At 41.1% G+C, this 26,930-nt stretch overlaps 1 protein-coding gene across 1 annotated transcript; it reads right to left on the bottom strand.

Moving 5' to 3' along the window:
• Window positions 1–2,259: 2,259 nt before the first annotated feature.
• Window positions 2,260–2,652, bottom strand: LOC138869245 (uncharacterized). The gene has a single exon (XM_070146847.1). It carries the CDS (start codon window positions 2,650–2,652, stop codon window positions 2,260–2,262), a length of 393 nt encoding a protein of 130 aa, XP_070002948.1.
• Window positions 2,653–26,930: the final 24,278 nt, after the last annotated feature.

The raw sequence follows: 26,930 nt of genomic DNA, 5'->3' as shown, positions 1-26,930 counted from the left end.
AACATTATTCCTTAACTATTTAATGCACAGATCAATCCAAAGGGTCCGAACCATGGCTCGTAAGATCGCCGCAAAGAACTTTATGAATTTCTAACACATGATCCTAACTTGGCACTACGGGATTTTGGGTTTTTGAGTAGAAATTCCACGGGGCCTTACAGCTTGACTAGATCACTAGCATCCTTATAAAGTAGGCAAATAGAATCCACAACTCAACACTTTTGTTGTCGTTCTAGTTCCACCATGGTGACCACCATACGGTGAAGAGTGGCAAGCCTTAAGAATTTCCACTTGTTCTCCCTCTGGCACACATCGTCCAATCACACCATCGGTACATATTCGGAAAAGATACGATTATTCCCAATAATAGTCAAGGCAATCCCATTTGAGCTTCTTCCTTTGGTTTGAAGAGAACTCATTTGGTACAATGCCAATCACAAGATAATTTTCTAAGTCGGCAAACCATGGCATCTCGGTTATTGAAATAGCTAGAAGCTGCTCATCGGTGAAAGAATCATTGACCTCTAGACCATCATGTGACCTCTCTTCCTCCTCCAATCAAGCCAAGTGGTCTGTTACTTGATTTTCACTACCTTTACTGTCTTGGATCTCAAGATCAAACTCTTGCAATAGAATCACCCACCACATTAACCTCACCTTCGAATTTTTCTTACTCATTAAGTATCGAAGTGCCGCATGATAAGTGTGGACAATCACCTTTGAACTCATCAAGTACAGGTGGAACTTCTCCATAGCAAATACAATAGCAAGTTGCTCTTTTTCAGTCACTGTGTAATTGAATTGGGCATCATTCATGATTTTACTAGCATAGTAGACCGAATGGAAGATTTTATTAATTCTTTGCCCCAAAACTGCTCCAACTGCCACATCACTTGCATCATACATAAGCTCAAAAGGTAAGCTCCAATCCGGTGGGGTGATAATAGGAGTAGTTGTAAATTTGAACTTGAGAAATTCAAATGCCTTTATGCAATCCTCATTGAAATGGAATTTGGCATCCTTCTCTAAAGGTTTACACAAGGGGTTCACAACTTTGGAAAAATCCTTGATGAATCGGCGATAGAACCCCGCATGACCAAAGAAACTTCTCACTCCCTTCACGGATATAGGGGGTGGAAGTTTAGAAATCGCCTCTATTTTGGCCTTGTCAACCTCAATATCATTCATTGAAATTTTGTGGCCGAGGACAATGCCTTCCTCGACCATGAAGGACATTTCTCCCAATTTAATACCAAGTTCGTCTCTTCATATCTTGCCAAGACTGTATCAAAATTGTTCAAGCAATCATCAAAAGAATTCCCAACCATGGAAAAGTCATCCATGAAGACCTCAAGAATATCCTCCACTATATCGGTGAAAATAGCCATCATACACTGTTGAAAATTCGTCGGGCATTGCATAACCCAAATGGCATCTGTCAGAATGCAAAAGTACCATATGGACATGTGAAAGTAGTCTTTTTTTTATCCTCAAGAGCAATAAGAATTTGATTGTAGCTGGAATACCCATCGAGGAAACAATAAAAATCACGGCCGGCCAACCTATCAAGCATTTAATCAAAGAAGAGGAGTGGAAAATGATCTTTTCTTTTGACTTTATTGAGCTTGCGATAGTCCATACACACTCTCCATCCGGTCACCGTTCTTGTAGGAATCAACTCGTTCTTGTCATAGGTAACCACAATCATGCCCCTTTCTTTGGGATACATTGCACCGGAGAAGTCCATGAACTATCGGAAATGGGAGTAAACAACCCCGACATCCAACCACTTTATTTTCTCCTTTTTGACCACCTCTTGCATTGCTTAATTTAGCCTCATTTGGTGTTCAATAGGGTTTGGAACCCTCCTCCAAAATAATATTGTGCATGCAAAAGGTGGGCTTATACCCCAGATATCCGCCAATGTCCATCCAATTGCTCTCTTCCTCCTTTGTAGCACTTCCAATGTGGACTCTACCTACATGTTAGTCAAATAAGAGGAAAGTATAATCGGTAAAGTAGAAGAAGGGACAAGAAATTCATACCTGAGATGTGGAGGAAATGGCTTTAACTCCAAAGTGGGAGGATCCTCGATTGAGGGCTTTATTAGATGAGTCTTCCGGTTTCAAGATCCAAGGATAACTTGCAGGGTTCATAAGTGTACGACCCTATTCCTTGCATTCACACATTTAACATAGCCTTCTTTCTCCACATCATCATCAAGGTTGAGCAAAACGACTTCCAAATTATCCTCAACATTCATTGTGGCCTAGCATCATCAATAATCACATCGGTCACCAAATTCACGAACGAACAAACTTCATTGCTATTCGGTTTCCTCAAATATTTGCACACATGGAAGACCACATTTTCATCACCCACCCAAAAAGTGAGCTCACTGGCTTCCACATCAACAATAGCCTTCCCCGTATCAAGGAAAGGTCTACCCAAAATAATCTCATAGTCCACTTCACAATCAAGAATCACAAATCCCGCCGGGAGGATAAACTTTCCAAACCCCAAAGTTTTGAACACCGAATAGGGAATCAAGTAGATACCCGCCCCAAGATCACATAAATCTTTGGCAAAGTCGGTACTTCCAATTGTACATGGGATTGTGAAAGCGCCCGGATCATCCAATTTAGGAGCCATTGAGTGCACAACTGCACACACTTGGTGTGTGTGACGACCCGGTCATTCGTCTCATGAGTTACTGCTCCATTTTCCTTATTTTTGCTTTGTCTATCGGTTCTATATGAGATCGGGTTGGTTCGCACGAGTTCGGAAAGGATTGGTAAGGTTTGAGACACTTAGTCTCTTTTGAGGATGCTTAAGTTGGAAAAGTTAACCGGATGTTGACTTATGTGTTAGAGGGCTCGGATGTGAGTTCTGATGGTTCAAATAGCTTTGGGAGGTGATTTCGGACTTAGGAGCGTGATCGGAATGTGTTTTGGAGGTCCGGAGTAGATTTAGGCTTGAATTGGCAAAGTTGGTATTTTGGCGATTTTTCGGTTTATAGGTGAGATTATGATATATTGGTCGGAATGGAATTTTGATAGATTCAGTAGTTTCGTTGTGTCATTTGGGATATGTGTGCAAAATTTCAGGTCATTCGGACGTGGTTTGGTTGGGTTTATGATCAAAAGCGTAATTCGGAAGAATTTAGAAACTTAGCCTTGAATCCGATGTGTTTTGGTTGATTCGATATTGTTTGAGGTGTTTTGAAGATTGGTATAAGTTTGAATAAGGTTATGGGATATGTTTGTACTTTTGGTTTAGGTCTCGGGGGCCTCGGGGTGATTTCGGATGGTTGATGGAGAAGTTTGGAATTTTGGTGAGCTGCAGATTTTTGCTGCTTCTAGTATTTCCGCACCTGCGGATTGAGGACCGTAGTTACGATCTCGCAGATGCGTGGAAGGAAGCCGCAGAAGCGGAATGGAGCTAGGGAGGTAGGAAACTGCAAAGCGGTTAGTGGACCGCACCTGCGATGGCGCAGGTGCGGCTGGTACATCGCAGATGCGAATCGGGGCAGAATAAGTGAAAACCAGAGAAGCGGTGCTTTGGCCGCAAATGCGGTACCGCAGAAGCGGGTATATTGCCGAAGATGTAAAAATGTCAGGGCAAAAAGGTACAAATTGTGTCCTTTGTGATTATTGAGCTATTTCACCATTTTTAAGTCGGCTTTGGAGCTTTTTGGACGATTTTGAAGAAGGATTTCAAGGGAACTTTATTGAGATAAAGATTTTGGACCTAAAACGCATTCCTATGGTATTATTTCACAGATCTGAGCTATAATTAATGGAAATTAAGGGTTAAAATTGGGGGAAACTAGGGCTTGGAAACTTAGACCTTTGATTGAGGATTTGAAGGACCATTTGAGGTCGGATTTCAGAACTTTTGATATGTATGAACTCGTGGGAATATAAGGAATTTATTGATATAAAAATTATTGAATTCCGAGATGGGGGCCCGGGGTGGGGTTTTGATAATTTCGGGATTTATGTTGTAAATTGAATATTTTTGCCTAGGCTTCGTGCCCTTAGCATATTTTGACACCGTGATTCTGATTTTGGATAGATTCGATGCAAGTGGTGGCCGATTTGAGGGGAAAAGGCGTCGCGAGCTAGAGTTCGGACCGGTTTGAGGTGACTAATAATTGTAAATGATGTCTTGAGGGTATGAAACCCTGGATTTGCACATCGTTGTGCTATATTGAGGTGACACGCACGCTAGATGATGAGCGTGTGGTCGTGCACTGTTGGGGATTGTGACTTCATCTGTCCCGAATGACTATTTTACCGCGTATTTAACTGAAATCTATTTGCTATCATCATGCTTTGGGCTGAATGCCATATTTGGTCCTCGTGCCAAATATTTGAACCCTTATGGGATTTTTATTGATATTTCCTCACTATTTTGACTTTATACTTGAACTCAGTCATGCTATATTCCACTGTTTTCATAACTCAACCATGTTTGCTTTGTTTTAACACTTAAATTGATCTTTTAAATGATATTTTGGGCTGAGAATCATGTTTTACTATTGCCCGAGTGTCTTGTGAGGACTTTGACTAAGTAAGGCCGAGGGCCTATGTTGTGAGGAAACATTGACTATGATTTTGAGGCCGAGGGCTTGAGATATGTACGCCACGAGGTGGCTTGTTGCTATGAGGCCGAGAGCCTAATGATGATACCACAATATGGCCTTATATTGCGCTTGGGCCATAAGGGGCCCCTCCAGGAGTCTGCACACCCCCAGTGAGTGCGGGTACCCATTGTGATGTGAGATATAGCCCGAGGGGCTGGTATTGTTGACATTGTGCCCGATGGGGCAATCCTTTATGTGTTTATCAATTTTATTTGTTTGTCATTTACCTGTTTAATTGTTGTATAGGCATTTCTTAAAGTTTAAACTGAACTTAAACGATTTTACATATCTTTACTGAACTACTATTCTTACCTGTTTTACTGCTTTATTATAGCCTATAATGTGCCCTACGTGATTTCATGGTTTCATTCTTTATTTATGATTATTAATCACTGAGTTAAATACTCACTTTACTCCCTGCACCCTATGTGCAGATTTAAGAGTATCTGGTCCCGCTCCCGAGTGTTGATCTTTCCAGCTCAAGCGGAACGGAAGATTCTCTAGGTAGCTGCCAACGTTAGTAGCCCAGAGCTTCTTACCTTGTCTTATTTATCCTTGTAGTAGTTTTGTATTGAACTCTGTAGACCTTTCTTGAATTTTTCGAATTTTAAGATGCTCATGACTAGTGACACCCCGGTATCGAGTTGTGTTGGGTTGCATTCTGCCTATTGAATCTGCATTGTCATTGTTCGTCTTTGGATTATTTATATTATTTTAGACTTGAATATTATTGTTAACTGTTTAGAAATTGAATTGGGAAGTGTCAATTGGCCTTGTCTTCACGAGAGACGCCATCACGATCGGGTCCGGGTTTAGGGTCGTGACAAGTTGGTATCAGAGCCTAGGTTATATAGGTCTCATGAGTCGTGAGCAGGTTTAGTAGAGTCTCGCGGATCAGTAAGGAGACATCTTTATTTATCATCGGGAGGCTGTAGAACCTTTAGGAAAAACTTTATATTCTTGAAATTCTTATCGTGCGACTTTGCTGCTCCGAGCACTAAACTTCTGTTATTTTATTCTCTCACAGATGGTGAGGACACACGCTACCGTCAGGATGGACGACCACCAATGCCACCAGCTGTGGCTACTAGAGGCCGAGGACGCGGTCGTGGTCACGATAGGGGCAGAGGTGTGGCCTGCACAGCAGCTAGGGCAGCACCTGCAGATCCACCAGCCGCCCTAGTTCAAGATTAGGTCCCAGTTATAGACGCTCCAGCAGCACCAACTCAGGAACCAACGGTGCCCATTGTGATTCCAGGTCTTCAGGAGGGCTTGGCCTAGATTCTATCAGTTTGCACTGGCCTAGCTCAAGAAGTTTCAGTTACTACAGTTGTAGCTACTTCTCAGGCCGGGGGAGGCACTTAGACTCCCGCCGCTTGCATACCTTAGCAGGTTGTGCAAGGACTTCAGATGCCGGGGGTACATCCAGTTCAGCCGGTTGCAGCTGCTCAGGATTATATAGTTCCTTCCATGCTAGAGGACGAGCAGCATAGGTTGGAGAGATTTGGTAGACTTCAGCCTCCGACCTTCAGTGGTGCAGAGGGCGAGGATGCCCAGTGTTTCTTGGATAAGTGTCAGAGGATGCTTCGTACAGTGGGTATTCTGGAGACCAGCGGGGTCGCTTTCACTACTTATCAGTTTTCTGGAGCTGTCTTCACTTGGTGGGAGACATTTGAGAGGCGTAGGCTTGTTGGTGCAGCACCTCTTACCTGGCAGCAGTTCTCTGTTCTGTTTCTGGAGAAGTATATGACGTAGTTTTGTAGAGAGGAGCTACGTAGGGAGTTTGTGTGGTTGCGTCAGGGAGAAATAACTGTGACGCAGTATGAGATGAGGTTCTCCGAGTTAGCTCGTCATGCTATTTGGTTGGTTCCGACAGATAGAGAGAGGATTAAGAGGTTTATTGATGGCCTCACTTATCAGTTTCATATTCTCATGACCAGGGAGAGGGTGACTGGGGCTACTTTCAAGGAGGTTATGGATATTTCCCGTGAGATTGAGTCTGTTCTTCGCTAGAAGTGAGAGGAGAGGGAGGCCAAGAGGACTCAAGGATCTGGTAGCTATAGTGGTGTTCCTTCGAGAGGTCAGTTTCAGCATGGCAGAGGCCATCCATTTAGGCATGCTCAGCCAGCTCGCCCAGGTTATCGTGGGGCATCGTTGGGTCATGGTTCTCACAGTTCTCATCAGGGACAGTCATCACTTAGTGCCCTTCCAGCTCAAAGTTCGTCATGTGCTCCATTAGTTCAGGGCTCTTCTAAACCGAGTGCATCAGCTAGTCACTCTGGTGTTAGCGGTTCCCTTCAGTCCCCTTCTCCAACACCTGGAGTTGTTATGAGTGTGGAGAGATGGGCCATATATGGAGGCAGTGCCCTTGTCGTCTTGCGGGTTGATCTCAGCAGAGGGGTCAGTCATCGGCTTCATCGCCAGTTACTTCATCACCACTCGCCCAGCCAGCTAGGGGTGGAGGTTAGTCATCTAGGGGTCTCCCTATAGGGGGAGGTCGATTAGTTGGCGGTCAGGCCCGTTTCTATGCCCTTCCAGCTAGGCTCGATGTTATTACTTCAGATGCTGTTATTATAGGTATTGTCTCAGTCTGCCACAGAGATGCTTCTGCATTATTTGATCCCGGTTCCACCTTTTCTTATGTGTCATCATACTTTGCTCATTATTTGGGTATGCCCCAAGAGTCTCTTGCTTAACCTATTCATGTATGTACCCCGGTGGGCGATATTGTTATTGTAGACCGTGTGTACCGGTCGTGTGTAGTGACTATTGGGGGTCTGGAGACCCGAGTGGATCTTTAATATTATGTATGGTGGATTTCAATGTCATTTTTGGCATGGATTTGCTATCTCCGTGTCGTGCTATTCTGGACTATCATGTTAAGACAGTCACATTGGCTATACCAAGTGTGCCATAGATTGAGTGGCGAGGTTTGATTGATTATGTTCCTAGTAGGGTAATCTAATTCTTGAAAGCCCAGCGCATGGTTGGGAAAGGTTGTCTTTCGTATCTAGCCTTTGTGAGGGATGTCGGTGCAGAGACTCCCAGTATTGATTTTGTTCCAGTTGTAAGGGATTTTCCCAATGTGTTTCCTGCAGACCTGCCGGGCATGCCACCGGACAGGGATATTGATTTTAGTATTGACCTAGTGCTGGGCACTCAACCCATTTCTATTCTGCCATATCGTATGGCACCAGCGGAGTTGAAGGAGTTAAAGGAGCAATTTCAGGAACTCCTTGATATGGGGTTCATTTGGCTTAGTGTGTCACCTTGGGGTGCGCCTGTTCTATTTGTGAAGAAGAAGGATGTCACTATGAGGATGTGCATTGATTATAGACAATTGAACAAGGTAATAATTAAGAACAAGTATCCTTTGCCTCGCATTGATGATTTATTCGACCAGCTTCAGGGAGAGAGAGTGTTCTCCAAGATTGATCTCCGTTCAGGTTATCACCAGTTGAAGATCAGGGACTCGGATATTCTTAAGATAGCTTTCAGGACCCGATATGGTCATTATGATTTCTTAGTGATGTCTTTTGGGCTGACCAATGCCCCAACATCGTTTATGCATTTGATGAACAGCGTGTTTCAGCCTTATCTCGACTCGTTTGTCATAGTCTTCGTTGATGATATTTTGGTGTATTCGCGTAGTCAGGAGGAGCACGCGGAGCATTTGAGAGTTGTGTTATAGAGATTGAGGGGGGAGAAGCTTTATGATAAATTCTCCAAGTGTGAGTTTTGGCTCAGTTCAGTAGATTTCTTGGGGCACGTGGTGTCCAGAGAGTTTATTCAGGTTGATCCGAAAAAGATAGACGTGGTTCAGAGTTGGCCTAGACCGTCCTCAGCCATAGAGATTCATAGCTTTCTTGGTTTGGTAAGCTATTATCGTCGGTTTGTTCAGGGATTCTCATTTATCGCATCTCCCTTAACCAAGTTGACTCAGAAGGGTGCTTCATTTGTATGGTCGGATAAGTGTGAGGAGAGCTTTCAGAAGCTCAAGACAGCTTTGACCACAGCTCTAGTGTGAGTTTTTCCATTAGCTTCAGGTTCATATACCGTGTATTGTGATGCTTTAAGAGTTGGTAATAGTTGTGTATTGATGCAGGAGGGTAGAGTTATTGATTATGCTTCTCATCAGTTGAAGCCACATGAGAAGAACTACCTCGTTCATGATTTGAAGTTGGCTTCCATTGTTCACGTGTTGAAGATTTGGAGGCATTATCTATATAGTGTGTCTTGTGAGGTTTTTACTGATTATCGTAGCCTCCAGCACTTGTTCAAGTAGAAGGTCTTAATTTGAGGCAGCGTAGGTGGTTGGAGTTGCTAATAGATTATGATATCACTATATTGTACCATCTGGGGAAGGCCAATGTGGTGGCTGATGCTTTGAGCCGAAAGGCGGTGAGTATGGGGAGTTTGGCATATATTCTAGTTGGGGATAGACCGCTTGCAGTTGATGTTCAGACCTTGGCCAATCGGTTCGTAAGGTTAGATATTTCGGAGCCTAGTCGGGTATTGGCTTGTGTGGTTTCTTGGTCTTCCTTATATGATCGCATCAAAGAGTGCCAGTATGATGATCCGCATTTGCTTGTCCTTAATGATTGAGTTCAACATGATGAATACAGAGATGCGACCATTGGTGATGATGGGGTATTGAGGATGCAGGGTCGGATATGTGTGCCCAATGTGGATAGGCTTCAGGAGTTGATTCTGGAGGAGGCCCATAGCTCGTGGTATTCCATTCATCCGGGTGCCGCGTAGATGTATTAGGATTTGTGACAGCATTATTGGTGGAGGAGAATGAAGAAAGACATTGTGGGATTTGTAGCTCGGTATCTCAATTGTCAGCAGGTGAATTATGAGCATCAGAGACCGGGCGGCTTGCTTCACTGGATGGATATTCCAGAGTGGAAGTGGGAGCGAATTACTATGGACTTTGTAGTTGGACTTCCACGGACTTTGAAGAAGTTCGATGCTATCTGGGTGATTGTGGATCGGCTGACCAAGTCCACGCACTTTCTTCCTGTATGTACTACCTATTCTTCCGAGCAACTGGATGAGATCTATATTCGAGAGATTGTTCGTTTGCATGGTGTCCCAGTTTCCATCATTTCAGATAGGGTTACTCAGTTTACTTCGCAGTTTTGGAGATCTGTGTAGTGAGAGTTGGGTACTCAGGTTGAGTTGAGCATAGCTTTTCACCCTCAGACGGACACGCAGTCCGAGCACACTATTTAGATATTGGAGGACATGTTGCGTGCTTGTGTCATTGATTTCGGAGGGTCATGGGATTAGTTTCTACCGCTTGCAGAGTTTGCTTATAACAACAGCTACCAGTCGAGTATTTAGATGGCTCCATATGAGGCTTTGTATGGGAGGCAGTGTAGATCTCCGGTTGGTTGGTTTCAGCTGGGTGAGGCTAGGCTATTGGGTACAATGGTGCAGGATGCTTTAGAAAAGGTGAAGGTAATTCAGGAGAGGTTTCGTACAGTGTAGTCGAGGAAGAAGAGTTATGCTGATGGGAAGGTTCGAGATGTGTCCTACATAGTTGGCGAGAAGGTTCTGTTGAAGGTTTCGCCCATGAAGGTTGTTATGAGATTTGGGAAGAAGGGTAAATTGAGTCCTCGTTTCATTGGGCCTTTTGAGGTGCTTGGAGGATTGGGGAGGTGGCTTATGAGCTTGCTTTACCACCCAGCTTATCGAGTGTACAACCGGTATTTCATGTTTCTATGCTCCGCAAGTATATTGGGGATCCGTCTCATGTTCTAGATTTCAGCACGGTTCAGTTGGATGGTTATTGGACCTATGATGTGGAGCAAGCAGCTATTTTGGGTCATTAGGTTCGAAAGTTGATGTCAAAGGATATAGCTTCAGTAAAAGTGCAGTGGAGAGGTTGGCCTATGGAAGAGGCTACCTGGGAGACAGAGCAGGAGATGCAGAGCAGATATCCTCACCTGTTTGAGTCTTCAGGTATGTTTCTTGACTCGTTTGAGGACAAACGTTTGTTTAAGTTGGGGAGGATGTGACGACCCGGTCAGTCGTCACATGAGTTACTGCTTCGTTTTCCCCATTTCTGCTTCTTATTGCTTTATCTATTGGTTCTATATGCGATCGGGTTGGTTGGCTCGAGTTTGGAAAGGATTTGGTAAGGTTGATACACTTAGTCTCTTTTGTGGAAGCTTAAATTGGAAAAGTCAACCGGATGTTGACTTATGTGTTAGAGGGCTCGGATGTGAGTTCTGATGGTTCGGATAGCTTCAGGGGGTGATTTGGGACTTATGAGCGTGGTCGGAATGTGTTTTGGAGGTCCGTAGTAGATTTAGGCTTGAATTGGCGAAGTTGGTATTTTGGCAATTTCCGGTTGATAGGTGAGATTTTGATATATGGGTCAGAATAGAATTCCGAGAGTTGCAGTAGTTTTGTTGTGTCATTTGGGATATGTATTCAAAATTTCAGGTCATTCGAACGTGGTTTGGTTGGGTTTTTGATCAAAAGCGTATTCGGAAGAATTTGGAAACTTAGGCTTAAATTCGATGTGTTTTGCTTGATTCGATGCTGTTTGAGGTGTTTTGAAGATTGGTATAAGTTTGAACATGGTTATGGGATATGTTTGTACTTTTGGTTGAGGTCCCGGGGCCACGGGGTGATTTCGGATGATTGACGGAGAAATTTGGAATTTTGGTGAGCTGCAGATATTTGCTGCTTCTGGTATTTTCGCACCTGCGGATTAGGGACTGCAGGTGCGATCTCGCAAATGCGTGGAAGGGAGCCACAGAAGGGGAATGGAGTTAGGGAGGCAGGAAACCGCAGAAGTGGTTAGTTGACCGCACCTACGATGGCATAAGTGCGGCTGGTGCATCGCAGATACGGATCTGGGCAGAATAAGTGAAAACTGTAGAAGCGGTTCTTTGGCCGCAAATGCGGTACCGCAGAAGCGGGTATATGGCCGCAGATACGAAAATGCCTGGGCTAGAAGGTATAAATTGTGTCCTTCGTGATTTTTGAGCTATTTCACCATTTTTAAGATGGCTTTTGAGCTTTTTGGACGATTTTGAAGAAGGATATCAAGGGAACTTCATTGTGGTAAGGATTTTGGACCTAAAACTCATTCCTATGGTATTATTTCACGGATTTGAGCTATAATTAATGAAACTTAAGGGTTAAAATTGGGGGAAACTAGGGCTTGGAAACGTAGACCTTTGATTGAGGATTTGAACAACCATTTAAGGTCGGATTTCAGAACTTTTATGTATGACCTCGTGGGGAGATAAGAAATCTATTGATGTAAAAATTATCGAATTTCGAGACGTGGGCCCGGGGGTCAGGTTTTGGTAATTTAGGGATTTATGTTGTAAATTGAATATTTTCCCTTCGGCTTCATTCCCTTAGCATATTTTGACGCCGTGATTCTGATTTTGGATAGATTCAACGCGAGTGGAGGCCGATTCGAGGGGCAAAGGAGTCGCGGGCTAGAGTTCAGACCGGTTTGAGGTGAGTAATGATTGTAAATGATGTCCTGAGGGTATGAAACCCCGGATTTGCACATCGTTGTGATATATTGAGGTGACACACACGCTAGATGACGAGCGTGGGGTCGTGCACTATTGGGGATTGTGACTTAGTCCGTCCCGAATGACTATTTTATCGCATATTTGACTGAAATCTATTTGTTAACATCATGCATTGGGCTGAATGCCATATTTGGGCCTCCTGCCAACTATTTGAACCCTTAGGGGATTTTTATTGATATTTCCTCATTGTTTTGACTTTATACTTGAACTTAGTCATGCTATATTCCACTGTTTTCATAACTCATCCATGTTTACTCTGTTTTAACACTTAAATGATCTTTTAAACGATATTTCGAGGTTGAGAACCATGTTTTACTATTACTCGATTGGCTTGTGAGGACTTTGACTAAGTAAGGCCGCAGGCCTATGTTGTGAGGAAACATTGACTATTATTATGAGGCTGAGGGCCTGAGATATGTACGCCACGAAGTGGCTTGTTGATATGAGGCCGAGAGCCTAATGATGATGCCACAAGATGTCTTGATATTGCGCTTGGGCCGTAAGGGGCCCCTCCAGGAGTCTGCACACCCCTAGTGAGCGCGGGTAACCATTGTGATGTGAGATATAGCCCGAGGTACTGGTATTGTTGACATTGTGCCTGATGAGCAATCCTTTATGTGCTTATCTATCTTATTTTTCTGTTATTTACCTGTTTAATTATTGAATAACAATTTCTTGAAGTTTAACTGAACTTATACGATTTTACATATCTTTACTGAACCATTGTTCTTACTTGTTTTACTGCTTCATTATAGCCTATAATGTGCCCTATGTGATTTCATGCTTTCGGTCTTTATTTATGAATATTACTCACTGAGTTGGAGTACTCACTTTACTCCATGCACCCTGTGTGCAGATTCAGGCGTATATGGTCCCGCTCCCAAGTGTTGATCTTTCCAGCTCAGGCGGATCCGAAGATTCTCTAGGTAGCTACCGGTGTTCGTAGCCTAGAGCTTCTTCCCTTGTCTTATTTCTCCTTGTATTATTTTTGTATTAAACTCTGTAGACCTTTCTTGATTATTCCGGATTTTTAAATGCTCATGACTAGTGACACCCCGGTATCGGGGTGTGTTGGGTTGTATTCTGCATATTGAATCTGTATTGTCACTGTTTGTCTTTGGATTATTTATAATGTTTTAGACTTGAATCTTATTGTTAACTGCTTAGAAATTGTATTGGGAAGTGTCGGCTGGCCTTGTCTTCATGAGAGGCGTCATCACGACGGGGTTCGGGTTTAGGGTCGTGATAGTGTGTTATCTTTATAGTCTCACAATTCACTAACCTCTTCTTGATCACCAAGTCCTTCATGAACTTTGCATATCCTGGCATTTGTTCCAAGGCATCAACCAACGACACATTAATAGATAAACTCTTCATCATGTTAATAAACTTTTTAAATTGGTTCTCACCATTCTGCTTGGCAAGACTTTGAGGATATGGAGGCGGAGGCCTTGGCATTGGTGCCTTAGCCTTTGGCAATACCGGTTCTGGTATGTCAACAATGTTCAACCCGGTGTTGCACCGGTTTTGCCCTTGAGGACCCTTTTGTCTTCTCGTGTTTACTATCATACTAACTTCTTCCATTGCATTTACTTGCTTGGGACCTTTCACTTGTTGAAGTTGAGCTTTGGCTAGTTGATTCATTGTGGTGGTCAACTCGACAATTGCTTGCCCATGATTATGTAATTCTTTATGCAAGTGAATCACATTTGGATCGCCTTGAGGAACGTTTTCTCTACTTTTCCATGTCGATGAAGCATTTGAGAATCTCACAAGCTTTCGCATATGATGATGTCATGAAATTTCCACCGACAAGTTGGTTGACCGTGCATTGATTGGTAGTATTGATCCCCCCTATAAAAAGTTTGTTGAATCATAGCCTCTGTTATGTCATTGTTCGGGCACTCTTTCACCAAAGTACGGTACCTTTCCCATATCTCATGCAAAGGCTCATTGGGTTCTTGTTTGAAAGCTAGAATCTCATCCCAAAGAGTTTCCATATGCCTGGGAGAAAAGAACTTGGAAATGAATTTCTCGGCCAATTCATCCCATGTATGGATAGAATAATTTGGCAACCTCTCTAACCAATCCAAAGCCTTCCACCGTAGAGAAAAAGGGAATAGCCTCAACCGCAAAGCATCCTTGGAGACGTTTGTTTGTTTACCCCCCCCCCCCCAGCAAGTATCAACAAACACTTTCATGTGTTTGTATGCATTTTGACTCAGCGCCCCAGTGAAGAATCCCCGTTGTTCCAACAGTGTAAGCATGACATTTGTGATTTGAAAGTTTCCCGCCCTAATGCGGGGCAGGACTATGTCACTTGTGTATCCTTCATTCGACAACACCTGGTGTGTTGCCGCTCTTGGAAGAGGTGGGGGTGGAGTGGGAACATTGTCTTGAGGCGGCCGGCCTCGTCTATTTGCTTGAGGTTCAAGAGGAACCTCATCAACTTGGTCATCATCCCCGTCATCCCCTAATGTCACGTTTCCAAGATGATCATTGTTGTTAAATACCATTATATCACCTACAATTGTTTCACAAAAAGATTAGTAATTCAGAAGGAAAGGAAGATAAATCACACACAAGAACAAATATATAGCTAAATCCATTTTTAGTTCCCTAGCAACAGCGCCAAAAATTCGTGTCATCCAAATTCACACCACTGTTTGGGATTGTGAAGCGGTCGATATAATTATAATTACCCAACGTGAGTCAGGGCCGATTCCACAAAGCTTATATTGGATTAGGTATATATATATAGACTAAGTGTATGATATGCCCAAAATATACTTCTACATGCTTGGTTGTTTCTTTCTACTTCTAATGATTATGCTAATGTTTGTAAATGAAAAGCTAGAGAACAATATTTTTGGTGTTATTGCTTTTCAAGTTTATAAAAGATCTAGGGTCGTGACTTCCACCTAGGTAGTTATCTAACAGATTATAGGCTTTAGGGTAAGTTTGATTGGTTGGGATCATAATATAGCGATCACATGCAATTACCCACTCAATATCACTCGGTAGTCAAAGTTGTTTTGCCCAATTTGGCTTTCTCAATTCCAAATGGGTAATGCACAAAATAAGTGACAGATGCTCAAGTCGGGTCTTATTGTCTCTAGGTTCAACCCTTTATTTGGGGCTATCAATTTCTTAAGTTCACCCCAATTCCTTATTAGCCAAGTTTTCCTAGACTTAGGCTCTCTTTCTCAAGTAGAGTCTAAGTCAATTAGCCATGAATCAATATTTGCAACCATTAATTCTTAAATTCAAGCAAGAACTAGGTTAAATATCACTCACCCTATCACAAACAAGTGCTAAATTAAACACCCATTAGGTATCCACACTAGGATTGAGTCACAACCCTAACTAGAAATTTAGCTACTCATAGAGAAAATTGAAAAAACAAGAAGTAAATAAGATTAAACTCATAATAGATAATAACGGGAAGAAAATCCAAAGTTGAAATGATCAACTATCACAAAGTTACCCAAAGTAGCAAAGGAAAAACGACTATCTATTTTTTGATGTTCAAACTTAACCTAATTTTGACAGAAATGACTATTTATACACAACTAAAATTATCAGAAAAAATTTCCCATGCGGAGGTTCTACAGTCGCACAATTCTGTATGCAGTTCGCACTTTGATGTTGGCTTGAGAGGATGGACTTCTGCGGCCGCACAATTCTGGGTCGGCAGCCACACTTTTTCATATTCTGTAGATCGCACATTTATGAGTGCGACTGCACTCTTGATCTTGAGCTTTGACATGAGATACTTCTGCGGACCGCATATTTCTGAGTGCAGCCGCACTTTTGATTCTACGGCTGCACAATAATTGTGCGGTCCGCACTCCTTCATAGACCAGAATCACATCTCTCTAAACCTAATCTTCTGCAGCCGTACAATAATTGTGCGGTCCGCACTTTGCAAAGAATATATATCAGAGGTCCCTACATGCTCTACGGCCACACACAATATTATGCGGTCCGCACTTTGCTTTTTTTTTTTGCTTTTTTTAGTCCTTGTCCAAAATTACTCCTTCTTGAGTTGATTTTCATCTCTTTGGCTCATTTTCCAATAATCCTGCAAGTAAGCATATTTTATCAGTTCTCGGGAAAAACTTTAAGCATTGTTTAGCTAAAACGAAGGTAAAAGAGTGCAAATAAGTAGTCAAAATCCCTACATATCAGGTCCCCAACAGGATAAGCATGTAGCCTAGATATGGTTTCTAACAAGGATCACTGCTCAATAGCTCAAATACGTAGAAATTTTATGGTTATAGATAAGATCATGTAACTATACAGTACCACAGAAATAATGGAGTCACAATTCACACGGTGCACGCCCTACACTCGTCACCTAGCATATGCATCACCTTAACACCAATAGCCTAACACAAAATTCGGGGTTTCATACCCTCAGCACCAAGTTTAGAAGTGTTACTTACTTCGAACAAGACAAATCCAATGCCGAGCAAGCCAAACGATACTCCACAAATGTCATCCTGTGCGTATCGACCTCCGAATGGCTCAAAACTAACCAAAAGCATCTCAAATAAATCAAATAATGCCAAAGGAAGCAAATCCAATGGATAAAGGTCGAATCTTTAATTAAAAGCCCAAAATCGGCAAAAAGTAGTCAAAACCCAAGCCCACACCTCACAAACTAACAAAACTTACAAAATCCGACAACCCATTCAATGACTATTCCAACCATACTTGTTTCACTCAAATACGACTTCAAATCGATGTTCAAAACTCAAAAATTCACATTATAAAACATTAGGCAAAACCCCCCAATTTTCTCTTTAAATTCACGAACTAATTACCAAAATGAAGACAGATTTACAAAATATAACCAAAACCGAGTAGAGAATTTATCCCAATTTATATGGTGAAAATCGCCTTCAAAATTTCCCAATTTCGAGCTCCCCAACTCAAAATATGTTAAATGAACAAAACCCTCATTTTAACACTATTCTACCCCGTTTCTTGTGTAAAATAATCTCGAAACTCTCTTTTGATGACTTCCATGGATTCCTTGTGAAATTCTAGTCAAATTAGGCTCTTGAATCACTTCATTTGACCTTATATTAAAGGAAATATCACTACTAAAAATCCGAAAAAAAGCGACCAAAGTTGGTCGCTTATTGGCCAAAAAGCGACCAAATAGCGACCAAAATGGGCTGGTCGATATTAAGTTGGTCTCTAAGGTAAAAGGACCAAATATTCCTGTAAAGAAAGTAGCGACCAACATTGGTCGCTATATTATTTTAATAATATAAATTTGGTGACCAACGTTGGTCTCTAAATGTAAATTACGTTTTTTTTTATTATTAATCATAAAAAGCGACCAACTTTGGTCTGAAAAAAATATTATATTTTAAAAATCTGGAAAATGGAGATCAAAGTTGGTCGCTTTATTATTAATTTTTATAAACAAATTTTAAAATAAGCGATCAAAATTGGTCGCCAACTGCAAGAATTAATTTTTTTTAAATAATAAGCAACCAACTTTGGTCGCAATATTTCCAGAAATTGTTTTTTTTAAATAGAATGGCGACCAAAGTTGGTCGTTTTTTTGAGAAATCTGGGTTAAGTAGCGACCAAGGTTGGTCGCTATTGCCCAGGATTTTTTTTTAAGTGAAAAGCGACCAACTAGAGACCAAAGTTGGTCGCTTTTCTTGGTATATTTTTGGCAGAAATTGCCTGTTTTGGCAGCTACACCACCTGCTAGCTTACCAAAAATCCTAAACAGACATTTTATGCCAACAACAACAACAATTAAAAGCAACAAAGTATAAAGTTCAATAGAACTAACACATTAAGCTAACAAAGCTAAGTTAACGCTTATTACAATCCCATTCAAAATCTGGTTCTATTGTCTAGTTCAAAGTATATAAAGTACTCAAGGCGTGTTCTTTCAGCATCCTCGTCCGAAAGTTGGATTGCCTTGCCCGACTCATTAGGTGGCTGACTGCGTATGAATTCCCCCACATCAGATGTGAAGCGAACCTATAAGAAAAATTATATTGAATTAGTATTTCAAAATTTATATAAAAGTAAATCAAAATACTTAATGAAAAGTAAAAAATCTTACATGTATAGTCGAGGCTTGACCCTCGACCCACCTTTCTGAATCAGTCTCTTTCTTCTTCTTTACAAAACGAGTTTCATTGAATATCTCAACTTGCTTCATTGGCATCATAAAGCTGTCTGGTGGCTTTGGTGATTATCCTCGTGGTACTATTACTCGGGATGAACTTGGATACAGAGAATAACTTGGATATAGTACCTAACAGGGTGTGTCTTTGATCAATTGTTGTTCTCATTAGCGACAATGATGATGAGAAGGCAATGGCATGTGTTTCAAATAGTGATGGTGTAGGTAGGAATTAAATATTTCCTAAGTAGAAAAAAGAGGTTATAGAGGAATTCTCTACTTCATTTTCCAAGAGAAAAGAAGTTTAATTGAGAGTGACAAGGTTGATGGTGATGGAATGTTTTCCGTTGGTCGTGGCAGTTCCCATAAAACGGGGATCATAAGACTCTATGATGACAAAGACGAAAGGAAATTTTATTCTCAACTTTCTTCCAAGTCTCATCCGTACAAGCTTAATGGGATTGGTGATATTTCTTCGGATTCAGACAATGATTTGACTGACAAAAGTATGGAAATGCTAATAAAAAGAATTAAAGGTAAAATGTTATTCTTGGTAGAGAAGGATGTTGAACTCTGCATGAACGTGAAGCATCCTACTCTTCCAGGAAAAATATTTTACCTTTGATTCTTTTTATTAGCAATTACATACTTTTGTCACTCAAATCATTGTCTGAATCCGAATAAATATCACCAATTTCATTAAGCTTTTACGGATCAGACTTGGAAGAAAGTTGAGAATAAAACTTCCTTTTGTCTTTGTCATCATAGAGTCTTATGATCCTCGTTTTATGGGAACTTCCACGACCAACGGTAAAACATTCCATCACCAACAACCTTGTCACTCTCAATTAAACTTTTTTTCCTCTTGGAAAATGAAGTAGAGAATTCCTCTATAACCTTTTTTATCTACTTAGGAAATGCTTCCTACCTACACCATCACTATTTGATACACATGTCATTGCCTTGTCATCATCATTGTCGCTAATGAGAAGAACAATTAAAGGCACACTCTACCGGGTACCGTCTCTTAGTTATTCTTGGTGGAAGTTCCATTGCATGTCTAATAAAGTCATCAACCCCTTCTACAAAATCCTCCCGCAATCTAAAATTCCAATACATAAACCAAAATTTCAATTCATATCCTAAAGGTTCAATTCATATCCTAAAGGTTCAACTCATATCCGCAAAAGTTCAAGTCATATTCTAAGATTTTAATTTATAAACTAAAATTCCAATACACAAACCTAAATTTCAATTCATATCCTAAAGGTTCAACTCATATCCACAAAAGTTCAAGTCAAATCCTAAAATTTCAATTTATAAACTAAAATTCCAATACATAAACCAAAATTTCAATTCATATCCTAAAGGTTCAACTCATATCCACAAAAGTTCAAGTCATATCCTAAAATTTCAATTTATAAACTAAAATTCCAATACATAAACCAAAATTTCAATTCATATCCTAAAGGTTCAACTCATATCCACAAAAGTTCAAGTCAAATCCTAAAATTTCAATTTATAAACTAAAATTCCAATATATAAACCAAAAATTAAATTCATATCCTAAAGGTTCAACTCATATCCACAAAATTTCAAGTCATATCCTAAAATTTTAATTTATAAACTAAAATTCCAATACACAAACCAAAATTTCAATTCATATCCTAAAGGTACAACTCATATCCACAAAAATTCAAGTCATATCCTAAAATTTCAATTTATAAACTAAAATTCCAATACATAAACCAAATTTTCAATTCATATCCTAAAGGTTCAACTCATATCCACAAAAGTTCAAGTCATATCCTAAAATTTCAATTTATAAACTAAAGTTCCAATACACAAACCAAAATTTCAATTCGTATCCTAAAGGTTCAATTCATATCCACAAAAGTTCAAGTCATATCCTAAAATTTCAATTTATAAACTAAAATTCCAATACATAAACCAAATTTCAATTCATATCCTAAAGGTTCAACTCATATCCATAAACGTTGTCACGACCCAATTCCGAAACCCGGTCGTGATGGTATCTCTCGTGAAGACAAGGCCAACCAGACCAAAACAGCACACCTCTTTAAGTATTTAATTATCATAAACAGTAATAAACGTAATATAACATCCATAGGTTGCAAAAATTTTAACGATAACAAAAGTGGAAACCATCCTGACACAGCCCAAACTGGGGTGTCACAAGTCATGAGCTACTATAGAATCTGCAATAGGTCTACAAAGTATGGAATCCGATACAACAGTGTGAAGAAAACATAGATGATAGAGGATAAGAGAGACAAGGGGCTGCGGACGTCAACAGCTACCTCGTAACTCTAAATCACTACCTAGCCTAGATGAAATCAGAGCTCAGGTGGAGACTCTGCTATGCCTGAATCTGCACACATGGTGTAGGGAGTAATGTAAGTACTCCGACTCAGTGAGTAATAATAATAAATAACGGCTGAAAGCAAGAAAACACGTACAGGCACATAGCATTCTATACAGAAGCAGTGAAATCACTTAAAACCAGTAAATCAGTGAAGTATCAAATGAAATCCCTTTTAAAAAAATTAAAACAGGTAATTTGGCAGTAAATAACAAGTAGAAATCTGCCCTTCAGGCTCAGTATCAAAATACAAGTAGAAACCTGCCCCTCGGGCACAATATCAAAATAACAAGTAAAAATCTACCCCTCGGGCTCAGTATCAAAATACAAATAGAAACCTGACCCTCAGGCACAATATCAAAATAACAAATAGAAATCTGTTCCTCGAGCGCAATATCAAAATACAAGTAGAAATCTGCCCCTCTGGCATAATATCAAAATAACAAGTAGAAATCTGCCCCTCGGGCACAGTATCAGTCACTCAGTACAGTATCAGCCCCTGGGCTCACTCTCAGAACAGTATCAGCCTTGCGGGCTACCTCACAATCACTCATATCAGCCCCCCGGGCATAGTATCAATCACTCAGCATAATGGGTATCCGCGCTCACTGTGGGTGTGCTGACTCCGGAGGGACCCCTTACGGCCCAAGCGCTATATCAAGCCACTTTGTGTCATCATCACTCAGCATATCCTCACATCACTCAAGCCATCACGTGGCATATAAAGTATCTCAGGCCCTCAGCCTCATATCACTCGGCCTCACATCACTCAAGCCACCGCGTGGCATAAATAGTAACTCAGGCCCTCGGCCTCATATCACTCAGCATATCCTTACATATGGCCCTCGGCCTCACTCAGTCCGGAAATCATCATAAGCCCCTCGGGCATTTGTAAAACAGTAGTTCTCAGCCCAAAATATCATTTAGAAATATCATTTAAGTTTCAAATTTGTATAAAAGTGGCTGAGTTTGTAAAACAATAAGTATCAACAGGATTGAGTTCAAGTACAAGTCAAAACAGTGAGGAAATAGTGATAAAAATTCCCGAAGGATTCAAATAATTGGCACGAAGCCCAAGTATGGTAATCAACCCAAAATCATGATGATAACAAATAAGTTTCAATCAAATATGCGGTAAAATCATCAATCGGGATGGACCAAGTCACAATCCCCAGTAGTAAAAGACCTCGCGTTCATCATCCAGCACATGTCTCACCTCAATATAGTACTACGATCTGCAAATCCGGGGTTTCAAACCCTCAGGACATCATTTACAATCATCACTCACCTCGAACTGGCTAATTCTCTAGCTCACGACGCCTTTACCCCTCGAATTGGCCTCCACATGCGTCGAATCTATCAAAAATCAGAAGGAATACGTCACAATATGCAAAGGAACAAAGCCCAAGCGAAAACATTCGAAAAATATCAAAAATCCCGAAATTAGCAAATCCCGAGCCCCGGGCCCACGTCTCGGAATCAGGTAAAATTTACAATTTCAGAATCCTCATACCCTCACAAGTCTAACCATACCAAAATTATCCTATTCAGATACCATTTGGTCATTCAAATTATCATTTTACATTATTGAAAGGTTTCACAATTTTCTTCCCAAATTCCATCCCAAACCATGAATTAAATGATGAATTTAGTGATAGATTCATGTATTCTAGCCATATCTGAGTTAAAATCACTTACCCCGATGAATTTCTTGAAAAACCTTCGAAAAATCGCCAAAATCCGAGCTCTCTAGGTCAAAATATTAAATAAAACCCAAAACCTCGTATTTATAGGGTACCCCTCAGGTTTCAGCCTCCGCGGTCCGCACAAGCCAGTGCGATCCGCGCAAACACAATCGCGGCCGCACAGGCCTTCCTCTGCAGTGATAGGCTTTAGTATTTTGGCCATAACTGTTTCTACAGATGTCCAAATTGCGATATCTTTATCTTTCTAGAAACTAGACACAAAGGGCTACAACGTTTGTTTTTGAATCAACTCAAAATTCCTTGTGGATCAAAAGATATGAGCTTCCGAAGTTGGACCGATGATCTACAGATCTTCATGACCGCGGCCGCGGTCACTTTTACGCGCCCAGCGCTAATTCTACCGCAGCCAGCGCTAACAATTTTGCCCCCATCCATTTTCTAAGTTCCGAAATGTTCGTACTCGCTCAAAACTCACCCGAAACACACCCGGACCCATCAGACCTCAACCCAAACATATCAACACCTCCCATAACATTATTAACACCTAGTCGAGCTTTCTACTCACTCAAAACAACATCAAAACACCAAATCATCTTCGGATTCAAGCTTAAAAACTTAGAAATTTCAAATTTCACAAACAACGCCGAAACATATCAAATCATGTCTGATTGACCCCAAATTTTGCATACTGGTCATATATCATATAACGAAGCTACTACAACTCTCAGAATTCCATTTCGACCTTTATATCAAAATCTCACCTATCAACCGGAAATCGCCGAAATCTCAATTTCGCCAATCCAAGCCTAAACCTTCCACGGACTTCCAAAATGCATTTCGATCATGCTCCTATGTCCCAAATCACCTAACGGAGCTAACCAAATCAAAAAAATTCTCATCCGAGATCAAATACACATAAGTCAAATTGTTGTCAAACCTTTCAAATTTAAGGCTTCAAACTGAGAACTGTTCTTCCAAATTCATTCTGATTACCTAGAAAACTAAAACCAACGATTTACATAAGGCATAATGTATACACGGGGCAAGTCATGCCCGAAGACTGGTGATCAAAATGCAAAAGTTCAAAATGATTGGTCGGGTCGTTACATCCTCCCCTCTTAAGCACATGTTCGTCCTTGAACGTGCCCAGAGTTGTTCTAGAAGCCAACCAATAGCTGAATAACTTTACCATGCATATGCCTGAGGTTATCCCACGTCACCCTATCTCATATAGGTCTGATAACACATTGTAACTAAAAATTTACAGTCCAAATCCCATAAACCATAGAACCACATTTCCACTTCTAAAGTTATCGATACGATCAGAATCTCACATCTATTTTCATAATTAGCCCGAACAAGCTGTAATCACCCATACTTGCAATCTCAGGTGCAATCACTTGATATGACACATAACTCAAACACTAGTAGTGATAACTTTTAATTATAGCAGCTGCACATAACACTGGAACACCGATAGAAAAACTCTTATCAACTAGAGTCTCACCCCAACACCTTCATATACTGCCAATGATCACTAAAACACGTGGTAAGCCATAACCATTTCCTAGATTAACCATTCAAGAGGACACTCTTCCTTTGGCAAATACCACAATAAATTTCTAAGCTGAAGCTCGATATTATCCTTCCAATATGCTGAAATCGAACCCGTTCGTATTCATTAATGATCCCAACGATCTCCTCTAATCCAACACACCACTATGGTGACATGGCACCTTAATATAGGCCTAAGCCACAACTTGTATAATACGCGCACCAATAAGCAACTGTCCGAACATACCTCCAATCATGAAAATGACTCAAATGAAAAAGTTGTACCTCAAGCTCACCGGTACAACCAAAACACAAGGCTGAGAACCCGTCTCACATCATAGGAACAAAACACACGAGTCTAACCCGCAAGGTCATACCTCCACATAACTTCGCTACGATGTGCGATCCTATCCAATACTGCCCCACATGAACCACCTTAAGTCACTAGCTCAAAATCGACAACCACGCACAATTTGATATCTGGAACCAAAGCAATTCAACATACTCACGGTGAAATAAATAACATACACAATGCAAACCCGAAAGGACATAACCGATACGACATTCACTGAGCAACACCCAATTACTCTTCCCGCTCGACTTCCACTACGAGACCCTAATAGAACCGCACCACATGTACCTATAACCAACAAATCATAACATCTCGCAACACAGAAACGTAACTCATGGATCTCCCCAGATTACTAATAAGCTCAATAACAATTGAATCAATACACCCCTCAACAGTACAATTCAGAGCCAACCAAGCCGGCTCAAATTAGAACACGCATCCACATTGACCTGCAACGAGCTCCTTATCACAAAAATCCTGGAGTTTCTCTTCAACTCCTTTAACTCTGCCGGTGCCATACGATACAGTGTCCGACATCAAATCAATACCGAAATAAACAAACTTGCCTGACGACATGCCCGGCCACAAGAAACATATCCGAAAAGTCCCTCACCACCGGAACTAAATCAATGGTAGGAGCCTCTACACTAACATCCGTCACTAAAGCCCAAATAAGGAAGACAATCCTTCCCAGCCGTACGCTGGGCCTTCAAAATATAACACCACTCCACTAGGGCATAATCCTACGGACCTCTCCACTCAATCCGTGGCATTTCCGGCATAGCCAACAATGTCGCCTTAGTGCAATAGTCCAGAATGACACAATACGGAGACAACCAGTCTGAATCCAATATCACATCCAAAACCTAACATACCGAGAAACAAAAGATCCGCTTGGGTCTCCAAACCCCGATAGTCAGTAAACAATGCCGATAGACACGACTCACAACCTCCACATAGCCTAAATATGAGAACTTCCCGTCTCCAACTCCATATGGCCCATAAACCCACATATCTGGTTCCAATTTCGCCGTCTGAATGCATACCACACCTCGAACACTCAATCATTCCACGAGAGATAATCTAGAATTCTTCTGTGCCACCAAGCAAACGCATGTATCAGCAGTCGTTCTAACCAGAAAATGCCGCAATACTACCAAAGTATCACCAACTTAATCACATTGCCCTTTCTGAAACATATGCCCTCGTCAAATCACCCCTAATTAGCAATACCATTTCCTTAAGCATTCGAAGACCCTTTTATCTGAAGCTCGTTCCTCTAATTATCTGAAACTTGTTCCTCTAATTATCTGAAACTGCTCGTGCTGCCTAAGAATTATATGACTTTCCGTTCAAAATTGAACCACAACCTCACGCACACAATTCCCAATCATTTACAACATACTACATAACCCATACCATTCTAGGATAACCATGAGAACTTCATATCCCTTCCGAACCGCAAGCCACTATGCATTCTACTAGCCAAGAACTTTTCATTGATCCCATCTAGAAAAGAACCACTATACATCCCATGATCCTTATGCCCATAGAAAATATATATCTCCAACCAAGGTAGAAACCATCATGGACTCTCCGAGTTCCCCTTGCACAAATCAGACCTACCAGGACTAAATCTTCTAACTCGACCAAGCTACGCAAGCCATCAAAACCTAAGAGCATTGCCGTGAAATACCTGTAGGAACTCATTACCCCGTACACACCCAAGGAACTAATCATATCCTTGCCATACTGATCCAGCCTACTATCAAGCTACCCCATCTATCTAAATTTCCTTCTGATTCATTTTCATCTTGATATTCTCCCTTAAATAATCCCAAAGCACTACATTCGAAATACTTCACTCTGAAGAACTTCCTGTGGATCTAAATCTGTTACCTCCTAATATTAATACATAGAATCCCACAATTAATATAGAAAACACCACAAGTCTTGACGTCTTCCAAGGAAAACTCAGTTTCTATCCATAAGTACAACTTGAAAGCCTCCAATTATTGCATGTAAAATTTGAACACAATAGGACCATTCTCTAGAGGCATCCACTCTACTCAAACCGCAGTTAGATTGATTAAACGAACCGAACAACCTGTGCTTCATTTGTGCTCTGACACTGCAGAATGTGACCTCATTTCAATATAACCAGCAACTTCCTTCCCTATGCACCAAGCATTCCTTACCAACCACAACTTAAGTCATTCCCCGATTCTCATACACCCATAAGGCATAACATAACCTTTATTGAAATTTCCTTTACTCGAGCCATAACTGATTCACAAATATGCCTCAAACTGGAACCATTAGAGCACATAACCGTGCAATCAACTATTCAATAGCGGACTCCCCCACTTGGCTCAAAGCCATAGATCAAAACATGCACCATAACTTATAACGCGTATACTTTATTGCTTCCATAATAACGTAGTGAGATTAGACTCAGTCCTTCATAAGCTCTTGAAACACCGACTATCGGGTACTTTAACTCTATGTAAATCTCGCATTCACTCTCATAACAGTTAAGCCCACTCTATCAAG

This window comes from Nicotiana sylvestris, chromosome 5, assembly GCF_000393655.2.
Source record: "Nicotiana sylvestris chromosome 5, ASM39365v2, whole genome shotgun sequence".
In the NCBI taxonomy this organism is placed as follows: Eukaryota; Viridiplantae; Streptophyta; class Magnoliopsida; order Solanales; family Solanaceae; genus Nicotiana; species Nicotiana sylvestris.
Note: the sequence above shows the minus strand (reverse complement) of the source record. Positions and strands in the feature narration are given on the sequence as shown.